The 22,098-nt window shown below is 32.6% G+C and overlaps 2 protein-coding genes across 6 annotated transcripts; both read left to right on the forward strand.

Moving 5' to 3' along the window:
- Nucleotides 1-11,106: 11,106 nt before the first annotated feature.
- On the forward strand, nucleotides 11,107-16,523 carry LOC105762995 (pentatricopeptide repeat-containing protein At1g05600). Of its 2 annotated transcripts, none has more exons than XM_012580999.2 (3): nucleotides 11,107-11,298; nucleotides 12,140-12,282; nucleotides 14,686-16,523. In XM_012580999.2, exon 3 carries the CDS (start codon nucleotides 14,921-14,923, stop codon nucleotides 16,421-16,423), a length of 1,503 nt encoding a protein of 500 aa, XP_012436453.1. In that variant the 5' UTR covers nucleotides 11,107-11,298; nucleotides 12,140-12,282; nucleotides 14,686-14,920; the 3' UTR covers nucleotides 16,424-16,523. The 2 variants fall into 2 exon arrangements, with proteins under 2 accessions (XP_012436453.1, XP_012436454.1); XM_012581000.2 differs by having other exon boundaries at nucleotides 12,218-12,282.
- A 269-nt stretch (nucleotides 16,524-16,792) lies between these two features.
- LOC105762994 (sterol 3-beta-glucosyltransferase UGT80B1) lies at nucleotides 16,793-22,091 on the forward strand. Of its 4 annotated transcripts, none has more exons than XM_052625398.1 (15): nucleotides 16,838-17,085; nucleotides 17,206-17,277; nucleotides 17,403-17,496; nucleotides 17,570-17,712; nucleotides 17,911-17,981; nucleotides 18,325-18,406; nucleotides 18,553-18,654; nucleotides 18,737-18,795; nucleotides 19,198-19,232; nucleotides 19,448-19,661; nucleotides 19,951-20,166; nucleotides 20,423-20,482; nucleotides 20,597-20,636; nucleotides 20,941-21,162; nucleotides 21,710-22,091. In XM_052625398.1, the coding sequence occupies exons 1-15, from the start codon at nucleotides 16,999-17,001 to the stop codon at nucleotides 21,764-21,766; spliced, it is 1,554 nt and encodes a 517-aa protein (XP_052481358.1). In that variant the 5' UTR covers nucleotides 16,838-16,998; the 3' UTR covers nucleotides 21,767-22,091. The 4 variants fall into 4 exon arrangements, 3 of the variants coding, with proteins under 3 accessions (XP_052481359.1, XP_052481358.1, XP_012436450.1); XM_012580996.2 differs by having other exon boundaries at nucleotides 16,844-17,085; nucleotides 18,740-18,795; XR_008191951.1 differs by lacking the exon at nucleotides 21,710-22,091 and having other exon boundaries at nucleotides 16,793-17,085; nucleotides 20,597-20,811; nucleotides 20,941-21,085.
- The last annotated feature ends 7 nt before the right edge of the window (nucleotides 22,092-22,098 follow it).

Raw genomic sequence — 22,098 nt, forward strand, 5'->3', positions numbered from 1 at the left:
AATAGGTCAACTAACTCAAATTTATTATGTAAAACGCTTATTTTGCAAGAAATTAAATCTAAGCTAATAAAACTAAAAAAACGTAAAAAGTATGTAAAAAGGCTGAAAAACAAGCTCGTTAAGTGACAGAAAGTACCTAATCTACCACTACAAATTATGGCAGGTCAATCGTGCCTAATGTGTTCTAAGTAATGTAGTTGGTGCAAGAAATGACTTGAGCCAAATAAAATAGATGTTAGGGGACTACTCAAAATGTCACAACATTGAAGACATGAAGTCACGACATTGAAGCTGAACATGCATCTGAGATGAGAGTTTCGAGAAACATCAATATTGCAGGTGGATTGTGGCTAAAGTTGTGACATTGAATACTGAAAGTTGCAACATTGACAAGTAAAGTCGCGACACTCATGAAAATAGCTAGAGGTGAAAGTTGATCACAACGTTGCTGCGAAGTCACAGCACTAAGAGGCAAAATTGTGACACCCTAGCCACCCTACAAAGGCTCGAGCAAATTGCCAGGAACGCCGCGACACCAGACCTATGGTGTCGCGACATTAAAGCTCGACGGACCTAAAATTTGAAGGGGCGTTTCAGTCTATGCAATCAAAAATTTAAGTGTAACTTAGGGTAGAGTTGTCCAAATTAGGTCAAACCTTAAAATTATTATAAATACTACTTTACAAACATGATTAGGGGGACGTTTATAGTTAGTAGTTGTTAAGTAGTTTAGTTTTAAGGATTCTCTACAAAGTTGTTATTTTGATTTTAGTTTTCCAACAATTTTAGACTTGCAATTCCGTTCATTATTTAGATAAGTTAATTTTTCATTAATTTTGTTCATGTGGATTATTTATTATCTTCAAGAGTGATCAAGCAAATCCATCTATGAGAATTTTAGTTTCCGCTCTAACACAATCTCCACAATTAGAATCCATCAATCAGCTATTAAGCATCTCTGAACCCTTTTATTTCTTCATTGTTAAATCTATTAAGTTCCTTATAAGTTAAGTGGGTACGGTAGAATTGTGATGGGTAGTAACTAAATTCACCAGGAAGTTGGTTTATTGAAGTGGGAGTGATTAATCGAAATTAGGGTTTAAACTAAATAATAAGACTAAATTGAATAAAGGTAAAAACCTAGAATTGACAACTTTAGCTGAAATTTTAGGTAAATGAGAATTTACCCGGAATCGGTTCAATTGTCTTGTTTAGATCCATCAGATCGAAAGATAAATTGGACTAAATCATAAATGGTAAAATTATAGGCCGAAAAGTATTAATTATACCAGTTAAGAAGTTATCGATTAAAATCCCTAAGTTGAGATTAATTGCGACCATGGAAATTCATCAACTCCTAGTTGACAGTCTTGCGTAATTCATTTGCAATTTTTGTAATTTTTACAATTAGGTCCTTTTTAGTTAATAATAAGTTTTTCATCTGTATTTTATGATCAGCCGTACTATAGTGATTAGATAAATAACTATTTAGACTTCACTTTGCACGTTCTTTACTCCTGTTTAATTCGACTTTAGTTTATACCTCCCTTGTGTACAATCCTTGGAATACTTCTATATTACGTTGTAATTTAAACTATGCTACAATTTGACTTGTATGCTTGAAGAACACACACTTCTTTATATTTGTTTGCATTGCTCATCTACCTCGGTCACGTACACTGAGGAGCAGTCACATATCAACTTAATGTTTACTTGAATAGAGCCTATAAAAAGGTTATTGTTTGGCATCACTTTGAGAGCAGTTTTTGAGTGTCTTTGATTTTTGTATTTTGTTATTTTATTGGATAATTTTGTGACACTTTTCTAAGTATTATTTGGAGAGATTTGTTTGAATGAAAGTGAGGTATCTTTGGGGAGATTGATTTGTAACCATTTCGGTTCAACGGGGCTGCAAATATTTGTGTGTGTAAAGGGTAGTTTAGGCTTTAGCCAATAGTTGATCCAGATGAATTGTTGAATAGATCACCAATCAATGTAATTAATTAAAAATTAAGCAAAATTAGCATAAAGGTAAGAAATAAAAAAAAAAGAGGTATTGAGGATGTGAAAGTCTGATAACAAACACGAGACCGTCTCGCCCCATACCGAAGAAAAGCCAGCCCGACTCCAAGAGAAGAACCAACCCTCCCCCCCCCCCCAAAAAAAAAAATCCAAAGCAAATATCGTAATTCCTCTTGGCTCATTCTTTCACAACACCATATATTTCTCTCACCCTCCCTTCCTTTGTTTTCTATCTATATATGGAAAGGTAAATGAAGATGAAAAGAATGGTGATTTGGTTTACTGCACAGTGGAGATCAATTTGTCATTTATTATTTAGTAATGGTTAGAGAATGGGAGAAGAAGAAAAGAAGGAAATTAAAGAAAATTAAAGAATTAAATTAAATTAAATTGTTGAAAAAGAAAAAATATATATATGGGCTAATTGTTCTACTTCTAAAATTTTCGTCTAATATAAACATTATGTGCCACGTCAGCTAGTTACATTGTTATTGATAATTAAGTGACTAAAATGTAATAAATCAATAATATTAATTATTATATCATAACTCTTAAAATGCAGTGACCAAAACCATATTTAAACTATATAAATAATTAAATAAGTAATTTATCCAATAATAAAAATTAAAACTCTTTTTCCTATGTCGTAGAAAACAAAAGGTTTACTATAATTAATATTATTAAAACACATGTGAATTCATGTAGCGGATTCACTAATTTAATTACATGAAAGGAATAATACATGTATGAAATTGTACAAATTTTTTACAACCCTTCTTTCTTTTATCTTTTGCGGCTGACGTGTAAAGTTATTGCAACACTTGTACAAATACCAATTTAGGGTATAAAGGATTATTACCAATAACACATTAACACTAAATTTCAAGAATTTAAGAGATGTTTATTTTTGGATTATTATGAAATGATTTTTATTTGATGACTCAGTTAACCAAGTGATATGATGTGGAATAAAAATCTAAGTTTACAAAGGTTAGTGATGAATTATAATGGTACTTTTCCCTGACATTTATGGGAATGTGGGCGTAGGTGGGTTATTATAAGAAGGGTCATCATCTTCATTCTTGGGTTACCTTCCTTGGGGGGAAGTTGGGTTGCCAAGATTTAAAGAACAAAACAGTCACTTTTTTTGGGTGCTAGGACAAGTGGTTTTAGATGCTAATCAAACAGCACTAATTGACAACACAAAGTAGAAGATGTTATAAATAAAGAACTCATTTCTACTCATTTATGTTATTTGGGTACCACTATACTTCAGAATTGTGTAGAACTAATTAATATTTTAATGTCAAAGTTGAGCATTTGGGTTTTAAAATTTGTTTTCTTTCTCAATTTGCTATTGGACTTCAAGCGGTCCGATTAATGTAGTGGTTGATATTTTGGATCTGGTTTAAGGTGCCAATTCATTTAACAATTCTGCTTATTTAAATATCTATTGTTTTGGGTAATCAGCGATACTTAACAAATGCCTTTTAAAAAGTGTTTTTAAATTTAAATGCACAAGTTATTGTGTTTTAGAGTTAAAAGAAGAATGTATTTTAACTCTTATTTATTGAGTCATAAGCTATTTGTGAAGTTAAAATTGTTTTTCAATCCAAACCCAACAGCTATTGTGTTTGAAAAAAAACACTTTTGGAGTCAAAAGATGTTTTAACTCTTATTTATAATCTAATGTATTTTATATAATATTTATATTGGATCTGAATTTATTGAGTCATAAGCAATACAAAACAGATTATTTTTGAAGTTAAAATTGATTTTCAATCCAAACCCAAAAGCTATTACGTTTGTAAAAAAAAAACACTTTTGGAGTCCAAGGATATTTTTAACTCTTATTTATAATCTAATATATTTTATATAATATTTATATTGGACCTAAATTTATTGAGCCATAAGCAACGTAAAACAGACCATTTTTGAAATTAAATTTATTTTTCAATCCAAACCCAAAAGCTATTGTGTTTGAAAAAAAAACATTTTCGAGTCAAAGAATCTTTTAACTCTTATTTATAATTTAATATATTTTATATAATATTTGTATTGGACTTAAATTTATTGAGCCATAAGCAATGCTAAACACACAGCTTTTAAATCAAAATTGCTTTTGAAAAGTGTGTTGAATCTAAACCAAAAACTATTGCATTTGGAGAAAAATACTTTTGGAGTCAAATGATATTTTCAACCCTAATTTATAATCTAATGTATTTTATATAATATTTATATTGGGTATACAATTATTTTTTATTGAAATTTATTCCAACTATGTAATATTTTGTATTTGAATTTATAATGATTGTATTTTGATATTTAAATTTTAGTTTATATATTCAAATTAAATTTTATAAATAATAAATATTATTTTCTTAAAAATATTTAAATTTTATATTTCATATATTAAAATAATAATGAGATTCAATAAATTATTTTTTATATTTATACTAAGTTATCATAATATTAAGGAATTTGAACATCATTTAAATGCATATGTTTTATTTTACAATATCATTTCTAAAATGAATATTTTATTTCTTAAAAGTACTTTTTGACAGCAATATTAAACACTTAAATCTTAAACCAAGTTTTTTAAAAGCGCTTTTTCATCGCGCTTCTCAAATTCACTTATAAAACAATGCTAAAGTAGTCCTTAGTCCAATTTCAGATTTAGGGTAGCCATCGCCAAGGGTTTATTTTTAGGGGTATAATATTTTTTTTTCATTTTTCCCAAAAAGTTAATCTTTCTGTTTCGTTCACGGAATCTAGAATATGAATTTGATTTTGAATCAAGATCCTTGGAATATAACAAGTAATACAGATTTTTTTAAAGCCTCTGCTCTTAAGTTTGGTAACAAAACAAGATATAATTTTTTTGGAAAAAAATTTAAATTGGATATGTCTGATTCTCACTTTTTGAATCTATTACAACATACAAGTCTGGGGTGGCTTGTTGTGGCAATTTACAACATAGGGATGCAAATAACCACTAAGTATGGCAAGGATGTTTGAATTGGATCGGTCGAGGTACCGGTCCAAAGAATGACTTTAAATCAATTAGACTGAAAATAGGTATCGACCATTTGAACTAGTTAAAAAATCAGTTGAAATGATTTTTTTAATTTTTAATCATTTTTTAATCGGATCGAACGGGTGGCTTGATCAGTTCGACCATCGGTTCGTTTAAAAACATTGAAGTATGGTGGATGGAGAATGTTAAGAGTAGAGTTTTGGTAGTTGATGGTTGCTTGCCTCCCTTTTTAAGGAAGAAGGGATTGGAGTAGGACCTTACCTCATGATGATCTCTTTATTGAGTCCAACCCTAAGCTCGTTTTAGGGTGTGCATTGGATTTGACCTTCTTAGGGATTGGTGAACTTAGGAAGTTGGGATCATCAAATGAGATTGGACTTGATGTGATGGTTGTCCTTAATGGATTTACAGTGATGCTATTATGGCATATACTTTATTCTAAATGTGTAAGGGAATGTTCTAGTGTCACGGGCTGCAGATCACAACCTGTGACCATTGAACACAGAACGTCCCATGGAGGTCAACTGATTAAATAAGGCTCATTTGACCCGCTTGATTTGGCCCGATTCGTGGAACTCATGAAGAAATTCATCTACTTGAAACCTTGGTGGCCCAGTTAAAAACTCTAATAAAACTATAATTACCAGGGTAATTAATGTAAATCTTAATGGATAAATATGTATAGATTTTAAATTCCTTAGGACTCTCATATTGTAGATAGACACTAATCCCACTCATTGGTATAGTTAAATCTGTACCGTTGGGTCTAGGGGAGCTCAATTATAAATAGAGGTCATCCCCCTCATTTGTAATCATCTTATTGCATCCCATTGTATTCTATTCTTAAGTTAAAAATATATATATTGAGAAAATTTACTCAAACAGAGAAGAGCATGGAGTAGGACCTTGTCTCATGATGATCTCTTTATAGAGTCCAAACTTAGGCTTGTTTTAGGGTGTGCATTGGATTTGACCTTATTGGGGATTGGTGATCTTGGGGAGTTGGGATCATCAAATGAGATTGGACTTGATGTGATGGTTTCCTTGATGGATTTATAATAATGTTATTATGGCATTTGCTCTATTCTAGAGGTGTAAGGGAATGTTCTAGTGTCACGAGCCGCTGATCAAAACCCATGCCCATTGTGCACGGAATGCCCATGGAGGTCAATTAATTAAATGGGCCTCATTTGACCCACTTGATCTGGCCCAATTCGTGGAACCCATGGAGAAGTGTAACGCCCCAAAATAGGGCCTAGGAGTTTTAAGGGTATTTTAGAGATTTTAGCCTTAGAGTGTTCTGAATTTTGCGACATGGTATATCGGTAATGTTTTCAATTGTGGTTTTTAGAAAAATCAAGTCAATTTTTGAAAAAGGTGTTTGAAAAATCATCAATTTTGAAATAATGATTGATTTGTTAAAGGGTCTAAATTTTGAGTTTTTAAAAGGCAATTAAACCAAAATTTTAAAAACACCCTATTTTCCCCTCAATTTATATTAAGGTCATGATAGTTTCTCCTTCATATTTTAGTGTTGCCGCCCCCTGAGTTTCGTAAGCACAAATCTTCCAATTTTGATTCCTAAACTTTATTCCTTTAATTTCTATCATCCTCCTAGTCATAAACCTCCATAGAAGTTAAGAGAAACACCCAAAAATCCCATAGTTTCCTCTATTGTCAAGCTTGTTGGTTTTTCAAGTTTTCGATCAAACGCTCAGTTTTTCATCATCTAAGGTAACAATTCAACTCCCAAATAGTTTTAAATTTTATTTATTCTTTAAAACCAAGTTTTTAGCCATTAAATCGCATGTTTTGAATAAAAGTCAAAAATTGGCTCGTTAATGGTGGATTTCAGGATTTTGAGTAAAAACGTGATTTGAAAGTGTTTTTCAATTATTTTGGACCTTCTACAAGTAGAGGTAAAGATAAGGAAAAACTAGTTTGAGCTTTCGGCTTTTTGACTGGTCAAGGACTTAGTTATCGATGGCTGGGATCCAACATATGTTGTGAATTTTCTACAGCTTGTGCAAGAAGCATCAAATAATGCTATTATAAACAATCCTAACCTACAACTTGTGTGAGCAGACCCAAGTGATACAGATCGAGTGCTAGTCAGGGACCTAGTTATCGATGATTGAGATCTAGCATATGTTGCAGATTCTATATAGCTTGCGCAAGCAGCATCGGATAACACTTATATGAACAATCTTGACTTACATTTTGTGTAAGCAAACCCGAATTATACGTAAATTAAAATAAGGTATTGATCTTGAAGTCAGTGGTTTTGAAAAATAAGGTATTGAGACCTCGTTTACGTAAATTGGGTCTGTAAATATTTTTAAATATTTACAGAGTTATTATATGGGTGAATTAAATTTTGGATAGATAATTTTGACGAATTAGTAGTTAATTAAGATATAAAGACTAAATCATAAAAGTCGTAAAAATTAATCGGTATTGATTTTTATTAATTAAGATGCTTAGTTAATAAATGCTTAGAGATTAAAGTTTCAATTAATCTCTTTTAAACAGTGGTGGACGGGGATGTATAACTTTTAAGTGGAAATTTCATCAAAACAATATTTTATTAATTTATATTATATGTTAAAACAATTAAAAAGAAAGAAAGCCATCCTTATCACTATTTACCATCTTTCTCACGAAGACTAGAAAATAAAAGAGATTTGAAAACTTCTAGTTTCGGTCAAACTTGGAAGCTTTGCATGCTGAGCTTTTTCTCAATTATTTTTAATAATTTTTATATTTTTGGGATCGTTGTAGTTTGATCTAGTTAAACTGTATTTTTGTTTTTAAAATTATTAAAGTTTAGAGATGTTGCCATTTTTGAATTGTGGAGTTTTTGGTATTGAAATAATAGCTTAGAATTGATTAATGGGTTAAATTGTAAAATTGAAAGCTAGTTTTGTTCATATGGACTAAAATGTAAAATTGAGTTGAAATTTTTGTAATTTTGATAATGGACAACTTTAACAGTATGTATTAAAATTGGCTCAAAAATTTGGAGTTTGAATTTGGAAGTTACATGTGTTTTGGTGTAATAAACTAAATTAATAAAATGTAAAAGTTTAAGGACATTTGAATAATAAAATTAAACTGATATATACTTATAATAAGGTGATATAAGATGTTTGAAATTGATAAATTGAATTGAATTATTGAATAGATAAAAATTGGACCAAATTGAAGATAATTAGGAAATGGAAAATTTTGTTGATTAGTTCATAGAGAAAGAAATTGGACCAATTGAAGATAATTTGGATCTTTCAGATAAATCTAATTCGATAAAAAGAAGGAGAGAGAACCTTTGAAGATAATTTGACCAAATTGAAGATAATTGGGAAAATTGGACAAAATTTACTAATTAGTAAAATGAAGAAAATTACTGATTAGTCATTGGATTGGAAGTTAGACCAATTGAAGATAATTGAGGTCTTTCAGATAAATCTAATTCGATAGAAAGGAGGAAAGAGAACTTTTCGTGCCTTGCTAAAAGAAATGTTATTTGTAGAGCCCAATTTTAGCCCGGGCCCAGCAAAGAAAATCAGAAATAATAAACCAAAGTCCATTTACAAAATATATTAGACCCAAAAAAATTACAATCCTAGTGGCCCACGACCTAATCTAATTCAGAAACCCTAGGGTTTCCAACTCCCTCTTCAGCTGCCGCCGCCATCACCCATGTCAGCACCTCCGTACCCCCGCCACGTCAACCTTCGTACACAGCTGTCCCTTGTACCTGCAAAACAAACATCAGACAGAGAAAAAGAAGAGAGCATTGTATTTTTTTTCTTCGGCTATAAAGAGTCCGAATAAAATGATGTAATGGACTTTTATTTTTTACACAATATCAATACAAATATAGTAAATTTCGAACAAAAAAAGATAGAGATTGAAATCCAAACAAAACTTTGAAGGTAGTTTTTGATTTCAATTTTTTTTTCTTTTTCGTTTCATTTTTTTTAAGAAGAAAACAAAGAAAATAAAAGAAAAGAATCGAAAGCTTACCCCTTTTTCATGTTTTGCCGTCGTGGGAGGCCGAGGTTCGTCATTTTCGATGAAAAACGATGTTTTTGGGTTCGGGGAGTCAAAAAGCCAAAAAAATGGCTTTTGCTGATTTTTCGACAACCACGATTTGACGCGCGTCGCCGACAACCGGCCGCCACAATGGTCCGACTCACGAGCCATGGCCGGAGAGGGGAGTTGAGAGAGAGGGGGAGAGTGTTTTCTGATTTTTTTAGAGAAAAGGGGAGAAATGATTTTTTTTAAAAAAAATTAGTTTATATAGAAGATTGAAACGACGCCGTTTTGGGCCTTAATTCCAGAGGCCAAAACGACGTCGTTTTGAAGCTCAGCCCGTGCGTTGACCCGACCTGCCTAGGAGGATCCGCGTGTTTTTTCTTGTTGGGTTATTTGCGCTTTTGGCCCTTACGCTTTTTTATTTGTTTACAATGAAATTTTTTTCATTTTTTAATTTTTCCCTATAATTTATTTATATTTACGAATTGGTCCACATTCAAACGACGCCATTTTGGAGGGTGGAGATTATTGCCCATTGGGTCCCTCCTTGTCATTCGCGCGTTCTATTGGGTCCTTATGCTTTTTATTTATTTCAGATTTGCCCTGAATTTATGTTTTAAAGTTCAATTTAGCCCCCTTTTTGTTATTTTTGTTATTTTATTATTAAATTCATTAATGTAATAATATTATTACTACTATTATTTTCCTTATATATATTGTTTTATTTTATTTTTATATTTTTAATATTTTTTAAATACGTAGTTATTATTTCTTGGTACTTTAGTATTTAAAACTGTTTTCATTTTATCGTATTTTTAGATTTTCATTTCATTTCTATATTTTTTACTTAATGTTTATTTATTTATTCATTTATTTATGTGTCCTTTATTATTTAAAAAATGTTTTAGTTTTTATTTGTTTATTTACTTGTTATTTTTACATATATAATTGGTTTGTTTTTTTATTTATCTTATTTTTGTCTTGCTCGTATTATTTTATTTACATTATCGCATTTATTGTTATTCATTATACATATCAAGACCGTACTTTATATCTACCAATTCGTGTTACTTTAATTTTACTCGATAAATTATGACTTTAAAATAAGTAACACTTCGTATTTTGAGATTTGAAAATGTTGTACCCTAACTTACGGGGTTTCGATTTTCTCGAGAAATCCAAATATACGAACCCTTTTGTAAGCATAAATTTTTAATTATCTTGAGAATTAATAAAAGATCACGTTCTAACTTATGGAATATAGTCTTTTCTAAAATCGAGATAATCAAATATCTTTCAAATAAGTAAATTTTTTGGCATTTATTCTCGTATCGGGAATTCAAGATATTGTGTCCTAACTTACGGGACGTAATTCTCATTCTTGATTAATGTGAAATATGCCCCTTTATCGAAAAATTTTAATATTTTAACAAAGGATCGTATTTTAAATCTCGTCAAAATTTTTAATTTTCGACACTAAGACACTAATTAATCAACTAGGTACTAATTTAGGGTGTCACGAGGGTGCTAATCCTTCCTCGTATGTAACCGACTCCCGAACTCGTTTTTCTGAATTTTGTAGACCAAAATTATTGTTTTAATAAATCAAATTGTTTATTAAAATAACTATTTTTCGAGGCGACCTGATCACACATCATTAAAAAGGATTTGTGACAATTTTTATTTTTTTCATTTTCAAAATCAAAGTCGACCTCAATTGTTTCAAAAAATGGTTTCGACAATTTATTGACAGTCTTATATTGACGGTTTGAAACTGTCAAGGTAAATAATTTACACAACGGATTGCATCAATAATTTAGTATATTTTACCAACGGACCAAATTAATCGTCGGTTTAAATGATGATTCCTTTAATAAATAATTTTATTTTTATTTTTTAAACATGTAAACCGTGTAAGCATTTAAAATGACATGACATTTTCTTTTACTGTAATTTTAATTTGCCAAATGTACAACAACCAAAAACTTATAATAATAATAATAATAATAACAAAAATCCGTCTAAAAGTGAAACCCCAAATCACATCCCGCTGTCTCTTCTTCGCCGCTGGAGCTTCAGTTTCGTCCTCGTCGGTGTGCCTGCTCGTTGGTGCCGCCCTTGTATGGTTCTTCTCTGCTGGTCGAACTTCAATTTATTCTCTCTTGTCGTGGAGTACTTCATACGCGGGATTGACGAAGGTGAAGTATTTAGTCCTTTTGTAACATTCTAATTAATCGAATCTGAATGAGTTAAAATTCTGATGTGTGATTTCAGTCGGCGCTCTTCAATTTCCTCTATTGTATACGCCGGCCATTGCAAAAAAAAAAAAAAAAACAAAGAAATTAAAAGATAAAGAGAAGGGAAAACAGTTGATTTCTAACAAGGCTGTTTTCGATTTTTGCCTTCTTTCGTCTTCGAGTATTAAAATTTACTGTCTTATGACTTATTCCTTTTTTCTTCTTTTTTTGATGGAAATGCTGTCTTTTGGCTTGAGTTTGTTTGATACATTTTTGCAAAATAATTGACTGTTTTGGCTGGCAACTGGCAAGGCAACAAATATAGTCACAATGTTATAAGTCGGAAGTAGAGTTGTCAATCTTTGTAAGAAAAAAATCGCTTTATTTTTATAATCATGCGCATCTTCTTAGATGACTTCAACTTCTTGAACTTGATTCCTATCTCCATCAAGTAGAGTTCTCTGCATAAAAAATGGCTTGTTACGTTGGCTTCTTAGGAATTGCTGTTATAATTTAGCAATTTGGTTGCCTTGTTATGTTGTCTGCTGGTGTACCGAAATGAATTTGCTGCTGAAATTTTATCTGAATTTTGGGTCTGTAAGGGTGCTTGTTGTAATTGAATTTCAGTAGTTTTGTTTTGACAACACTGCTTTATTAATAAACTTATTTTGCTTTTCTAAAGCATGATACGTTTGTTTTTTAATCAGTTAAACAGAATTTTAATTGCTTATATGTATACATATCAGTGAATTATGAAGTTTGGTATTTTTTGTTATGCTAAGTTCTTCATTTTTTGGGTCAGATTTAATTTAGGTTTGCTTTAGTTTTGCGGGTTAGCTTCAAAGCTTGATGACATTGAAAAATTATTCAAGTATTTTAGTGTAAAGTTTGGGTTTTCTTCAAGGAGAGACGTGGAATTGAAAAGCTGGAGTGTTGGTGATTGAGGTTAGTCTCTATTGTTGTTATTATATTCTTTTCTACTTCTAAATTCAAAATCACCTAATACAAAATATGATTCTTCTTATTACTGTTTGTACTTTTAAATTTTCGTCACTTTTTATTATTAGTAACCTATTAACCTTTGATTCTTCTCCCGCTTTCTAAAATCTGTTAAGAAGTTTGATGTTTGATGTGATTTATAGTATATCATATTGTTAATGAATCAAATTATGTCACTTTTATTTAATTTTAGCTATAAAAACATATAATCTTAATAAAAATAAGTTTATTGGATATAGATTTTTAATTTTTTTATATCAAACCCAAGACTTGAGATTGAATGAGAAATTTGGAAGAAGTTCTGGTGTTGTATTATGAATACCTTAGTTCAACCCATGTTGCAACTTTAGGAAAGCAGGCACCCATCCAAAGACAAACACTCCATTAATCCATAGCAAAATGAGTCAGCTTGATGGTGGGTGCGACATTGTGGGAATCAGGCATTAATAGGAAGCCCATCCACTAATCCATGTAAACTCAAAACTTAATTTAAGGGTGTTACTTTTTAAAAATAAATACATATAATTTTAATTTGATCTATTATTAATAATCAAGTATATATAGATACATACTCATATATCTTGAAGTTATTAAACATTCTGTTTTACTCTTAATTGCAAGGAAAATTCCATGTTTATGCATGGACAAAAATAAAATTATGTAATGATTATCAATTTGTTTGACCGATTTATTATTTTAACGGATCTAACCTTTTTCTGAATATAAAATTCATTCAATCAATTTTGGTCATTTAGATTATTAGATACTCAAGATATTTAGCTAATGGCGCCTTCTTTATTTGGCTGGTGTCATGACTCAAAGTTGATGATGGTACCAATAAAATTCCCCACTGTTTGCTGCTAACTTTGTCATTTGCTCTGCAATTTTCCGCCAATTACTTGCTGCACTGAATAGCTGCTGCTTGCCTTCAAATAATGCTGCTGTTAAAGACTTGTGGTAATTGGTTAAACACTAAATGTAACACTCTACACCCGATCTAGTTGACGGATCCAAGTGCGAGAGGTCACATTTGGTTGCCGAAGCAACCTTGACTAACTCAATGCAACATTTCAAATTCATCTTGTAAATTGTCATACAAATCAAATCAATCATTATCTATATCCAAAGACATGAATTAAAGATATAGAGTATTCTCATTTATCAAGTCTTGGGGTTACGTGGGTCGAAAACGGAGACGGGACTCAAATCCAATCTGAAGTATTAAAAATCCAATGTGTCTCGAGACAACAAGTATATGTCTCAAGACAGGTCTTCCTTATTTAAGTATTTTTGCTTCGATGATGATATGTCTCAAGACATTGGGGTACAAGTTTCGAGACTAGGGTCCTCTTTGTCACGAGACACTTTTTATGTTGTTGCTAATTTGAACCTTGAATAATAGCCATAGGTGGTTAATTAAGTATATAAAAAGACTAACATGGACTGTGATACCACCTCCAAATTTTTAGTGCCTTGCATTTGTTTCTTAGCAGATCTAAAGATCGTATAACAATGATTGGAATTACCTAAAGTTCTAGGCTATTTTTAGTGCTATTTTTTGTGCCTTGTTTGTTACATGTATTTATATTGTCATGACATATTTAAAAGCCAAGTATGAACGTATACCTTAATCTACTTTGTTATTGTCTTTAGTTTTAGATGCTAGGTTACAAGAAGTAAATAACTGACTTTATCTATGATCAAACAAGTTCTTAACTCATACCTTACTCCATAATCTCCATTCTAAGAACCTTGGTATATATTGGTTGCTTCAATTAAGACTTCTAAGTCATTCCAATATATAAAATGACACTAATATTAATTTCTCAAAACTAATGAATAGTAATGGTCTTTAGTTTTCACCCGTTTAGTTTAATTTTTATTTAATGGTCTTTAGATCACAACTAATTAACTAATTTGTAATGACCGTAATCCTGTTTTTAGCATTTTATATTGAGAAGTTTTGTTTGATAACTCTATGGTATTGGCATCATGAGTGATGGTAATTTGTTTAATTTTAATTATATGTTGGTGATGGTTAATAGGGTTTTTACTGCTAAACGAAATTGAGATTGATTTTGATTTTTCATCCTTATTGATTGATCAATAGAATTGAAATAAGATTAGCATTGTCCTGGAACATGGCTATCTATGCTGTTAAGCCTCTTTATTTCTCTTTTCAAGTATTTTGGTTCTCAAATCTAGACATGATATGAGGTTTTTTCAAGCACATGAAAAAACTGGAGAAAACTTAGAGAAAAATTGTGTAGGGTATAGAATAAATATATTTTGGTTAGTTCTGATGCATTACGTTTTGGTTAATATCTAATTGAGTGTATATATGTACAGGTAGCATATATTAGAGCTCAAGGAGAGAAAACTTATGGTGCCTTTTTCAGCCGGAGACGGTGGCCGCCAGTGGTGGGCAGCACAACTATTTGAGAAAATTTTGAAATACGGGGAACTCCTTATACCCGAGTCCCCAGAATAGTTCACTGGTAGTCCAGCTGTTTGGTTAAATGCCTCACTGATATTAAAACTCAAATTTCAAGTTCTGAATTGCAAAAAGAAGCTTGAGCTGGCGATGAGCATTAGATGGCCAAGATTTTTAACTCCAACACATCTCTCTCAAATTATATCAACTCAAAAGAACCCATTAACTGCGCTCCAAATCTTCAACCAAGCCCAACAAAAATACCCCAACTATCGTCACAATGGTCCCGTTTATGCCACCATGATCAACATTCTTGGGAACTCTGGTCGAATTTTAGAGATGAAGCAAGCAATTGATCAAATGAAAGACGATTCTTGTGAGTGCAAAGACTCAGTTTTTGTCGGGGCTATCAGAACTTTTGCAAGAGCTGGAATGGTAAATGAGGCTGTCAGTCTCTTTAACAGCATTCCTCAATTCAATTGTGTCAATTTTACTGAATCTTTTAATACCATTTTGGGAATAGTGCTGAAGGAGTCTAATTTTAAAGCAGCACATAAGCTGTTTTTGGATAACTGTTGGAGGTTGGAAGTGAAATCTCGGGTGAAATCATTGAACTTATTAATGGAAGGGCTTTGTCAATTTAAAAAATCCGATCTTGCCTTGAATATTTTTCAAGAAATGGATTTTCAAGGTTGTTACCCTGATAGAGAAAGTTATCGGATTTTAATGAAGGGTTTATGTGATGATGGGAGGTTAGATGAAGCTATCCATTTGCTATATTCAATGTTTTGGAGGATTTCCCAAAAGGGTAGTGGTGAAGATATCGTGATTTATAGGATTTTATTGGATGCTTTATGTGATAATGGGAAGGTTGAAGAAGCTTTAGGAATTCTTGGCAAGGTTTTGAGAAAGGGTTTAAAGGCTCCTAACAGTTGTCGACAACGACTTGATTTAAGTAAATGTAGAGGTGGGGAAGATTCAGAAGCCACTAAACGCTTGATTAATGAAGCCTTGATAAGAGGTGGAGTTCCTAGTATGGGTAGCTACAGTGCTATGGCCATTGATTTATATGGTGAAGGTAGAGTGGATGAGGGTGAGAAAGTGCTTGATGAAATGCGTAAGAGAGGGTTTTGGCCATCATTGTCCATGTATGAAGCGAAGGCAGAAGCTTTGAGTAAGAAAGGGAGAGTTAGTGAAGTAGTGAAAATAATTGAAGAGGATATGATAGAGGGAATATGTGTTCCAAGTGTCAGGTTGTATAACATTGTACTGAAATGCGTTTGTAATGCAGGGGATTCAGAAGTAGCTGTTGGATATTTGAAGAAGATGGCCAAGCAGGTTGGTTGTGTAGCTGACAAAGAAACATACAGCATTTTGGTGAATGGGTTGTGCAAAGATGGTAAATTTGTTGAAGCAAGTGGGGTTTTGGAGGAGATGCTGATCAAATCTCATTGGCCTGGTGCTGAAACTTATAACATACTTATAAAGGGGCTTTGCTCAATGGGTAGGCAATATGAAGCTGTGATTTGGTTAGAAGAGATGGTTAGTCAGGGGATGCTGCCAGACATTTCAATATGGAACTCATTGGTTGCATGTGTGTGTTGTAAAATGAGCGACATAGATTTTTGGTATGAGGGCGGTTTAACCCTGTAAGAGTATCTGTTTTCTCCCTTTCTAAGCTAAAATTGTATGGAACAAACGGAAGTAACCACTAGATCAAAAATAAAACTGGACGTTTGTTGATTTCTCCAAATCGGAAGTAATAAACTCATTTGTCCATCAATGATAATTGATATTGGCACGAGGGATAACTCAATTTTCATATACACAAGCATGTTTTCTTTATGGATTACGTTTAAAATTGATTTAATATGTAATCTCATATGTTAAATGTCTACAAAATAGAATCGGAATTTAAGTTACCGAATCAAAGTTCAGGTTGAACTAGTATTTTGATATTTATCCCTTGCCTTTTGTAATATATATTTATATGATATCAAGGGAAATTTTTTAATTTTTTGGGGCCATCAGATTAAATTTACATTTTTGGGGGCCTTACATATAAGGAGAAAATTTTAATATTTTTGGGGCCATAAGTTAAATTGTCGAAAATTTTGGGACCAAGGACGCCTGGCTCATTCCTTGTAACTTCTACCACTGTTGGTCCCAAACATTCTTCTGGGCTTCCCAAATTCAGTTTGAGTTGGGAAAAATTATATTCAAGGGAAATGGAGGGAGAGAAGGAAAAGGGGAGGACGAAAAGAATCGCTGTTTTCATGGCTTTCGGCACCAAAGGCGACGTCTACCCTATTGCTGTAATTTAATAGAAAAATGCAACTTTTGGGAGCTCTTTTGATTTTTTTCCCTCAAAATTGTTCCATTTTCCATGGTAAAGCAAACAATTTTGGTTTCAGTTTTTTTATTGGTGATTCCAGGCCATTGCTGCAGCTTTCGCTACGGACCAGAATGGTTACGACGTCGCTTTTATCACTCATTCGGCACATCAGGTGATCCTTTTTCTCATTCCAAGTTTTAATTACCAATTAATTAAAAGTTGCACTTCTGTTATTTGTTTATTTATTTTGGTTGTAAAATTAGCAAAAACAATAACCTTTGATTTACTTTCTTGTAGAATCTAAGTTCACATTTGGCAAAAAAGAATATAATTTTTGTTCCAATTTCTTCGCCACCTGTTCTTTCTAGTAATGGGACTGATGATAAGACAGGTTTAGTTCGATTGCTTCCTTTCCGTTTCCATGTTATATCTTTTTCTGTGAATTCATGTTATTGTTTTGTCAGGTTCACCGGGATTAGAATTTTCAGAGCAGAAAAACATTATTGCAAAAGAACAAAGAAAAGAATGCTGTTTGGCAGTTGAAAGGCTATTCGGTGATGATCCATGCTTGGAGGGTGATTTTATTGGGATAAATTTCTTTGCTTTGGTATTTCTTTTGGACGAAAAAGAAAAAAAAAAAATTAAGTTAAACTTGTTTTGCTTGATAAGTTAATAGTTACTGTCACTGATTTATAAAGTGAACAATTCAAAATTATTATTTAGATGTGGTTGGTTTATTGAAACTTAAGACTGTAGGGGTGATGATTCAATTTCTCTTTAAGATTGCATTCTTGTGATTGTCCAGGAAGGGTGGAGCCTTGCAGAACTTTTCCATGTCCGTTGTATTGTTCTTGCTCCTTATGTTGTTCCTTATAGGTAAACGAATGAATTTTATCTTACATCTTAATAAATGAGTTTTTTATGTTATCAGTTCTCTTTTTCTGGAGAAAAAGGCCAACTATATTTTCCCTGGAAATGGAATTCACTTGTCGGGGTTAGTCCAATGAATTTATCAAAAGAACAAGGGAAATCCTGAATGATTGTCAATGTCTCAAATTCAAGTTAATTATATCTGTTTTTTTTTTCAACAACTTGGCGTGTAAAGCTCTTGGTAAAGAAGTTACATGTTATGATTTTCTCCATTTGGCTTATTGGCTGGCCTGGGTATGTATCTATCTGCAACTAATATAATCTGTTCTGTTAACAATTTTTTGTATAGTGCACCTTCATTCTTTGAGCATTACTTCAGAAAAGAACTTCCTCTTTTGTACAAATATCTCCAGGAAGCTCCCGCTGATAAGGTAGTTGAATCTTATAAGTTGAATGCTTCAGACAGATCAACTGTTATTCCCTTTGCACTCTGATATGATAATTGTTTTTATTTGTTGTCGTTTTGTATGAATATGTTTATCTCGCATATTAACTCCTTATTCTTTTATGAACGCAGGTTTGCTGGAAAGATGTAATTCATTGGATGTGGCCACTTTTTAGTGATAATTGGGAATCTTGGAGAAGTGAGGATTTGAATCTGAGTCCTTATCCTTTTACAGTTAGTACTTCTCTTTTGGAGCTCAATCACTTATTATGCAGTTCATAACTACCTAATTTATGACAGTGTTTGATATTCTAAGCAGGACCCGGTAACAGGTCTTCCTACTTGGCACGATAGGCCACCATCTCCCCTACTATTGTAAGTCATGCTGTTTCACATAGAAAGTCTAGAAATTAAATGACTTTATGTATGATTGAACAATCAATTGCAATAGTGTATCCCTCTTATTATCCAACTGAGTTGTTAATGGGTTGCAGCACTTTATAGTGTTTCATTATAAAGTTAGATGGAGAGTACTTCTGAAAATTCTTTGAATTTATGGAATAAGTTCTTTTAGAGAACACTTGTATCGGTGTTGCTATGAGAAGTTGACATGATATTAGAGGCTTTTTTGTGATTTAATAGAATATTTGAAACAAGTATGAGACAGGCATGCAATCCATTCATCAGTTATTTTTGGAGGAATTATGTCTTTAGAGAAAGGTATTAAGATGAATACATGACACCCATCTCTGATTATCAAATACTTCTGTCTAACAGGTATGGGTTTAGCAAAGAAATTGTTGAGTGCCCTGGTAACTCCTAAGTTTCTGTACTTCTTGTTTCAGACTCCTTTTGTGGAACATTTGGCAGTGTTTCATAGTTTTTTGAATTTTGTTGGAGTGCCTTTTATGATGAGGTTTTCTGGTAACTGGTTGATCCTGCTAACCTCTGTAAAAATTCACCTTTTTTTCTGTTTCATTCCTTCTTCTTCATATTTGGATTGCTTATGATATCAATGTGTTAACAGATTATTGGCCATCAAATATTCGGGTTTGTGGCTTTTGGTTCCTCCCTATTGAGTGGCAGTTTTCCTGTCAGGAATGTGGACAAATTTCAACACTGCTTTCCACACGGCATCTAAACTCGGATGACATGTGTCCAGCTCATGCTGAGTTACAGTATTTTCTAAAGACTCCTTTGTCTAGGCCACCTATTTTCATAGGGCTAAGTTCTATTGGAAGGTAGGTTCTGAAGCTTTGTCTGATATCTTAGATGTCTGCAGGAAGTGCCTTTTATCTCCCTAAACTATTGTGTTATCCCTGTATATTGGTGTTTGTGTAACCTTTCTTTTTGTAGTTTTAAATAATGACAAAACCCAGTTTGATACACAATATGATGGAACTATAAGCTGAAATGGATCCTATTATGCATCCGTGTGGGTTATCTATTTTATGATTCCTTGATGGATAATAGCTTTAGAGTGCCTTTTCTGTTTCTTTCCTGAACTAAGGGTTCTTTTTCTGTTTGCAGTATGGGGCTTATGAGGAATCCTCGAGCCTTTCTACAGGTTGTCCGAACTGTTCTAGAGGTTACATGTCACAGATTTATCCTTTTTACAGCTGGCTATGAACCATTAGATGCAGCAGTCCAGGAAGTTGCCCATGAAGCATCTTCTATTTCGAAGCAAAGATGGTCGGTTCAAAAGGGGTTATCTCTTTTTGATAGTCGGCTGTTTTGCTTTTCAGGGTGAGTATTTCTAGTTTCATCTGGATGCCAGAAAAAAGGATGAAGATTTTACTTGAAGATTTGTTGATTTAGAAAGTAACAATTGTACAATGCACAATTTCTTACAGAGCTCAATGGTACAGATCTGAAGTGTTTCTAGAAAGATGTGGATAATAAGCTTTTTAGATTTTTTAAAACCTAACACATTCCTTAACTGTCTTCTACAACCTTACCTTTCTTATTGAAATTTGCTTGTCTTGTTATCATGTAACATTAGTATGATACCATATAATTGGCTGTTCCCGAGATGTGTAACTGCAATTCATCATGGAGGGAGGTGAGAGTTTTTCCCTCATATTTATTTTCTTTATGACTTCTTATTTCAGTTAAATGCATAGAAAAAATTACTTCTGATTTATTAATTGCTTTATTTTCTTCAATGGATAACCAGTGGATCCACTGCTGCAGCTCTATATGCTGGTATCCCTCAGGTCAATTGCATGTTAAACCCTTTCAACTATACTCATTGTTTCATATCCCCATTATTGTTTGAGCAGATTTTTTCTTTTAGCATTTGGTAGGTTGATACTTGTGATGGACATTTAGCAAAAGGTAATAAGCATCTTATATGAAATGCAACAGCAGTTTCGGTTATCTGAATATAAGGTCATTGGAGTCTACATGCATTCCTTTTATAATTGTAGTTTATATTTGTATTTGTGTATGGTTATGGTGTTTGTCATCCTATTCTTTCCCTACTGCTCTTTCTCAAATATAACCATCATTTCATGGCAGATTATATGTCCGTTTGTGCTGGATCAATTCTATTGGGCAGAGAAAATGTTTTGGCTTGGAGTTGCTCCAGAACCATTGAGAAGAAACCACCTTGTTCCAGAAAATATTAGTGAAACAAGTATCAGGGCCGCAGCAAATGTTCTATCACAAGCAATACATGATGCATTATCTCCTAGAATCAAAGAACGTGCATTAGAAATTGGTAAAAGGATTTCTCCTGAGGTAATGGCTGCCGATTGTGATACATTTTTCCTGTCCATTCATTTAATCAAAGCTAAGAAATATTAGATCAGTAATAACTATGTAGATATGATAAAAAGTTATTAGCCTAATCTCCATAAATGAATGCCAACACATTTACTTCAGTGATGTCTCTCACTTTTGCGATCAATCCTCTGTGTAATCTGCCGTTATTAATGGTCCTAATCATTATCATTGATGCATTATGCATTTACTTGGTGTACCGCATATAATACTAGCCCGGATATGGCAATAGAAATGATACATTGATGGCAGATAATGTTCACCATTTTCGTAAAAGATCCTTGTTGAGAAGGATTGGTGTTTGGATGGCAGATCAGCATTTCAAAGAACTTTGTAGTTTGTATGATACATATTGTTTGAGACACGTGCACAAATCCCAATTTCCCATCCATACCCAACCAACCCCATTGTGGGGGCTAATTTTCTGCCAATTTACTCACTCTCTTCTTCAATTTTTGGTTCCTGTTAGGATACTGAGATTATCTGAAATTTATTTCATGTTCAGGATGGAGTTTCAGAAGCTGTGAAGATCCTAAGGGAAGAGATTGGCCCTGCACTTTAAGATGAACTGAGAATGGATAGTTTGTTGTTGTATGGTACATTTTTTTTTACTCTAGACTTGTTTACTGTAAGTTTTTCCTTCCTACTCTTTTTACTATAGAAAGAACTAGCTGAATCATTTAGCTCTAGACAAGTTGCCTCAGTGTACCAATAGTAAGGATGAAGTATGAAAAGGTTATCGAGAATTGGGTAACATTTGAATATTTCTGGTTAGTTGATGGGGCATTGAGGCTGGTCTCCTGTTCTCTCTCATGAAGGGATGGGTGAATTACATTGTATTAAATTTACTCATTTCTAAATTCAAATATGAAAATCTTTAAATCGCCTATCCTG

The sequence above is a fragment of the Gossypium raimondii genome, chromosome 12 (genome assembly GCF_025698545.1).
Source record: "Gossypium raimondii isolate GPD5lz chromosome 12, ASM2569854v1, whole genome shotgun sequence".
NCBI classification, from domain to species: Eukaryota; Viridiplantae; Streptophyta; class Magnoliopsida; order Malvales; family Malvaceae; genus Gossypium; species Gossypium raimondii.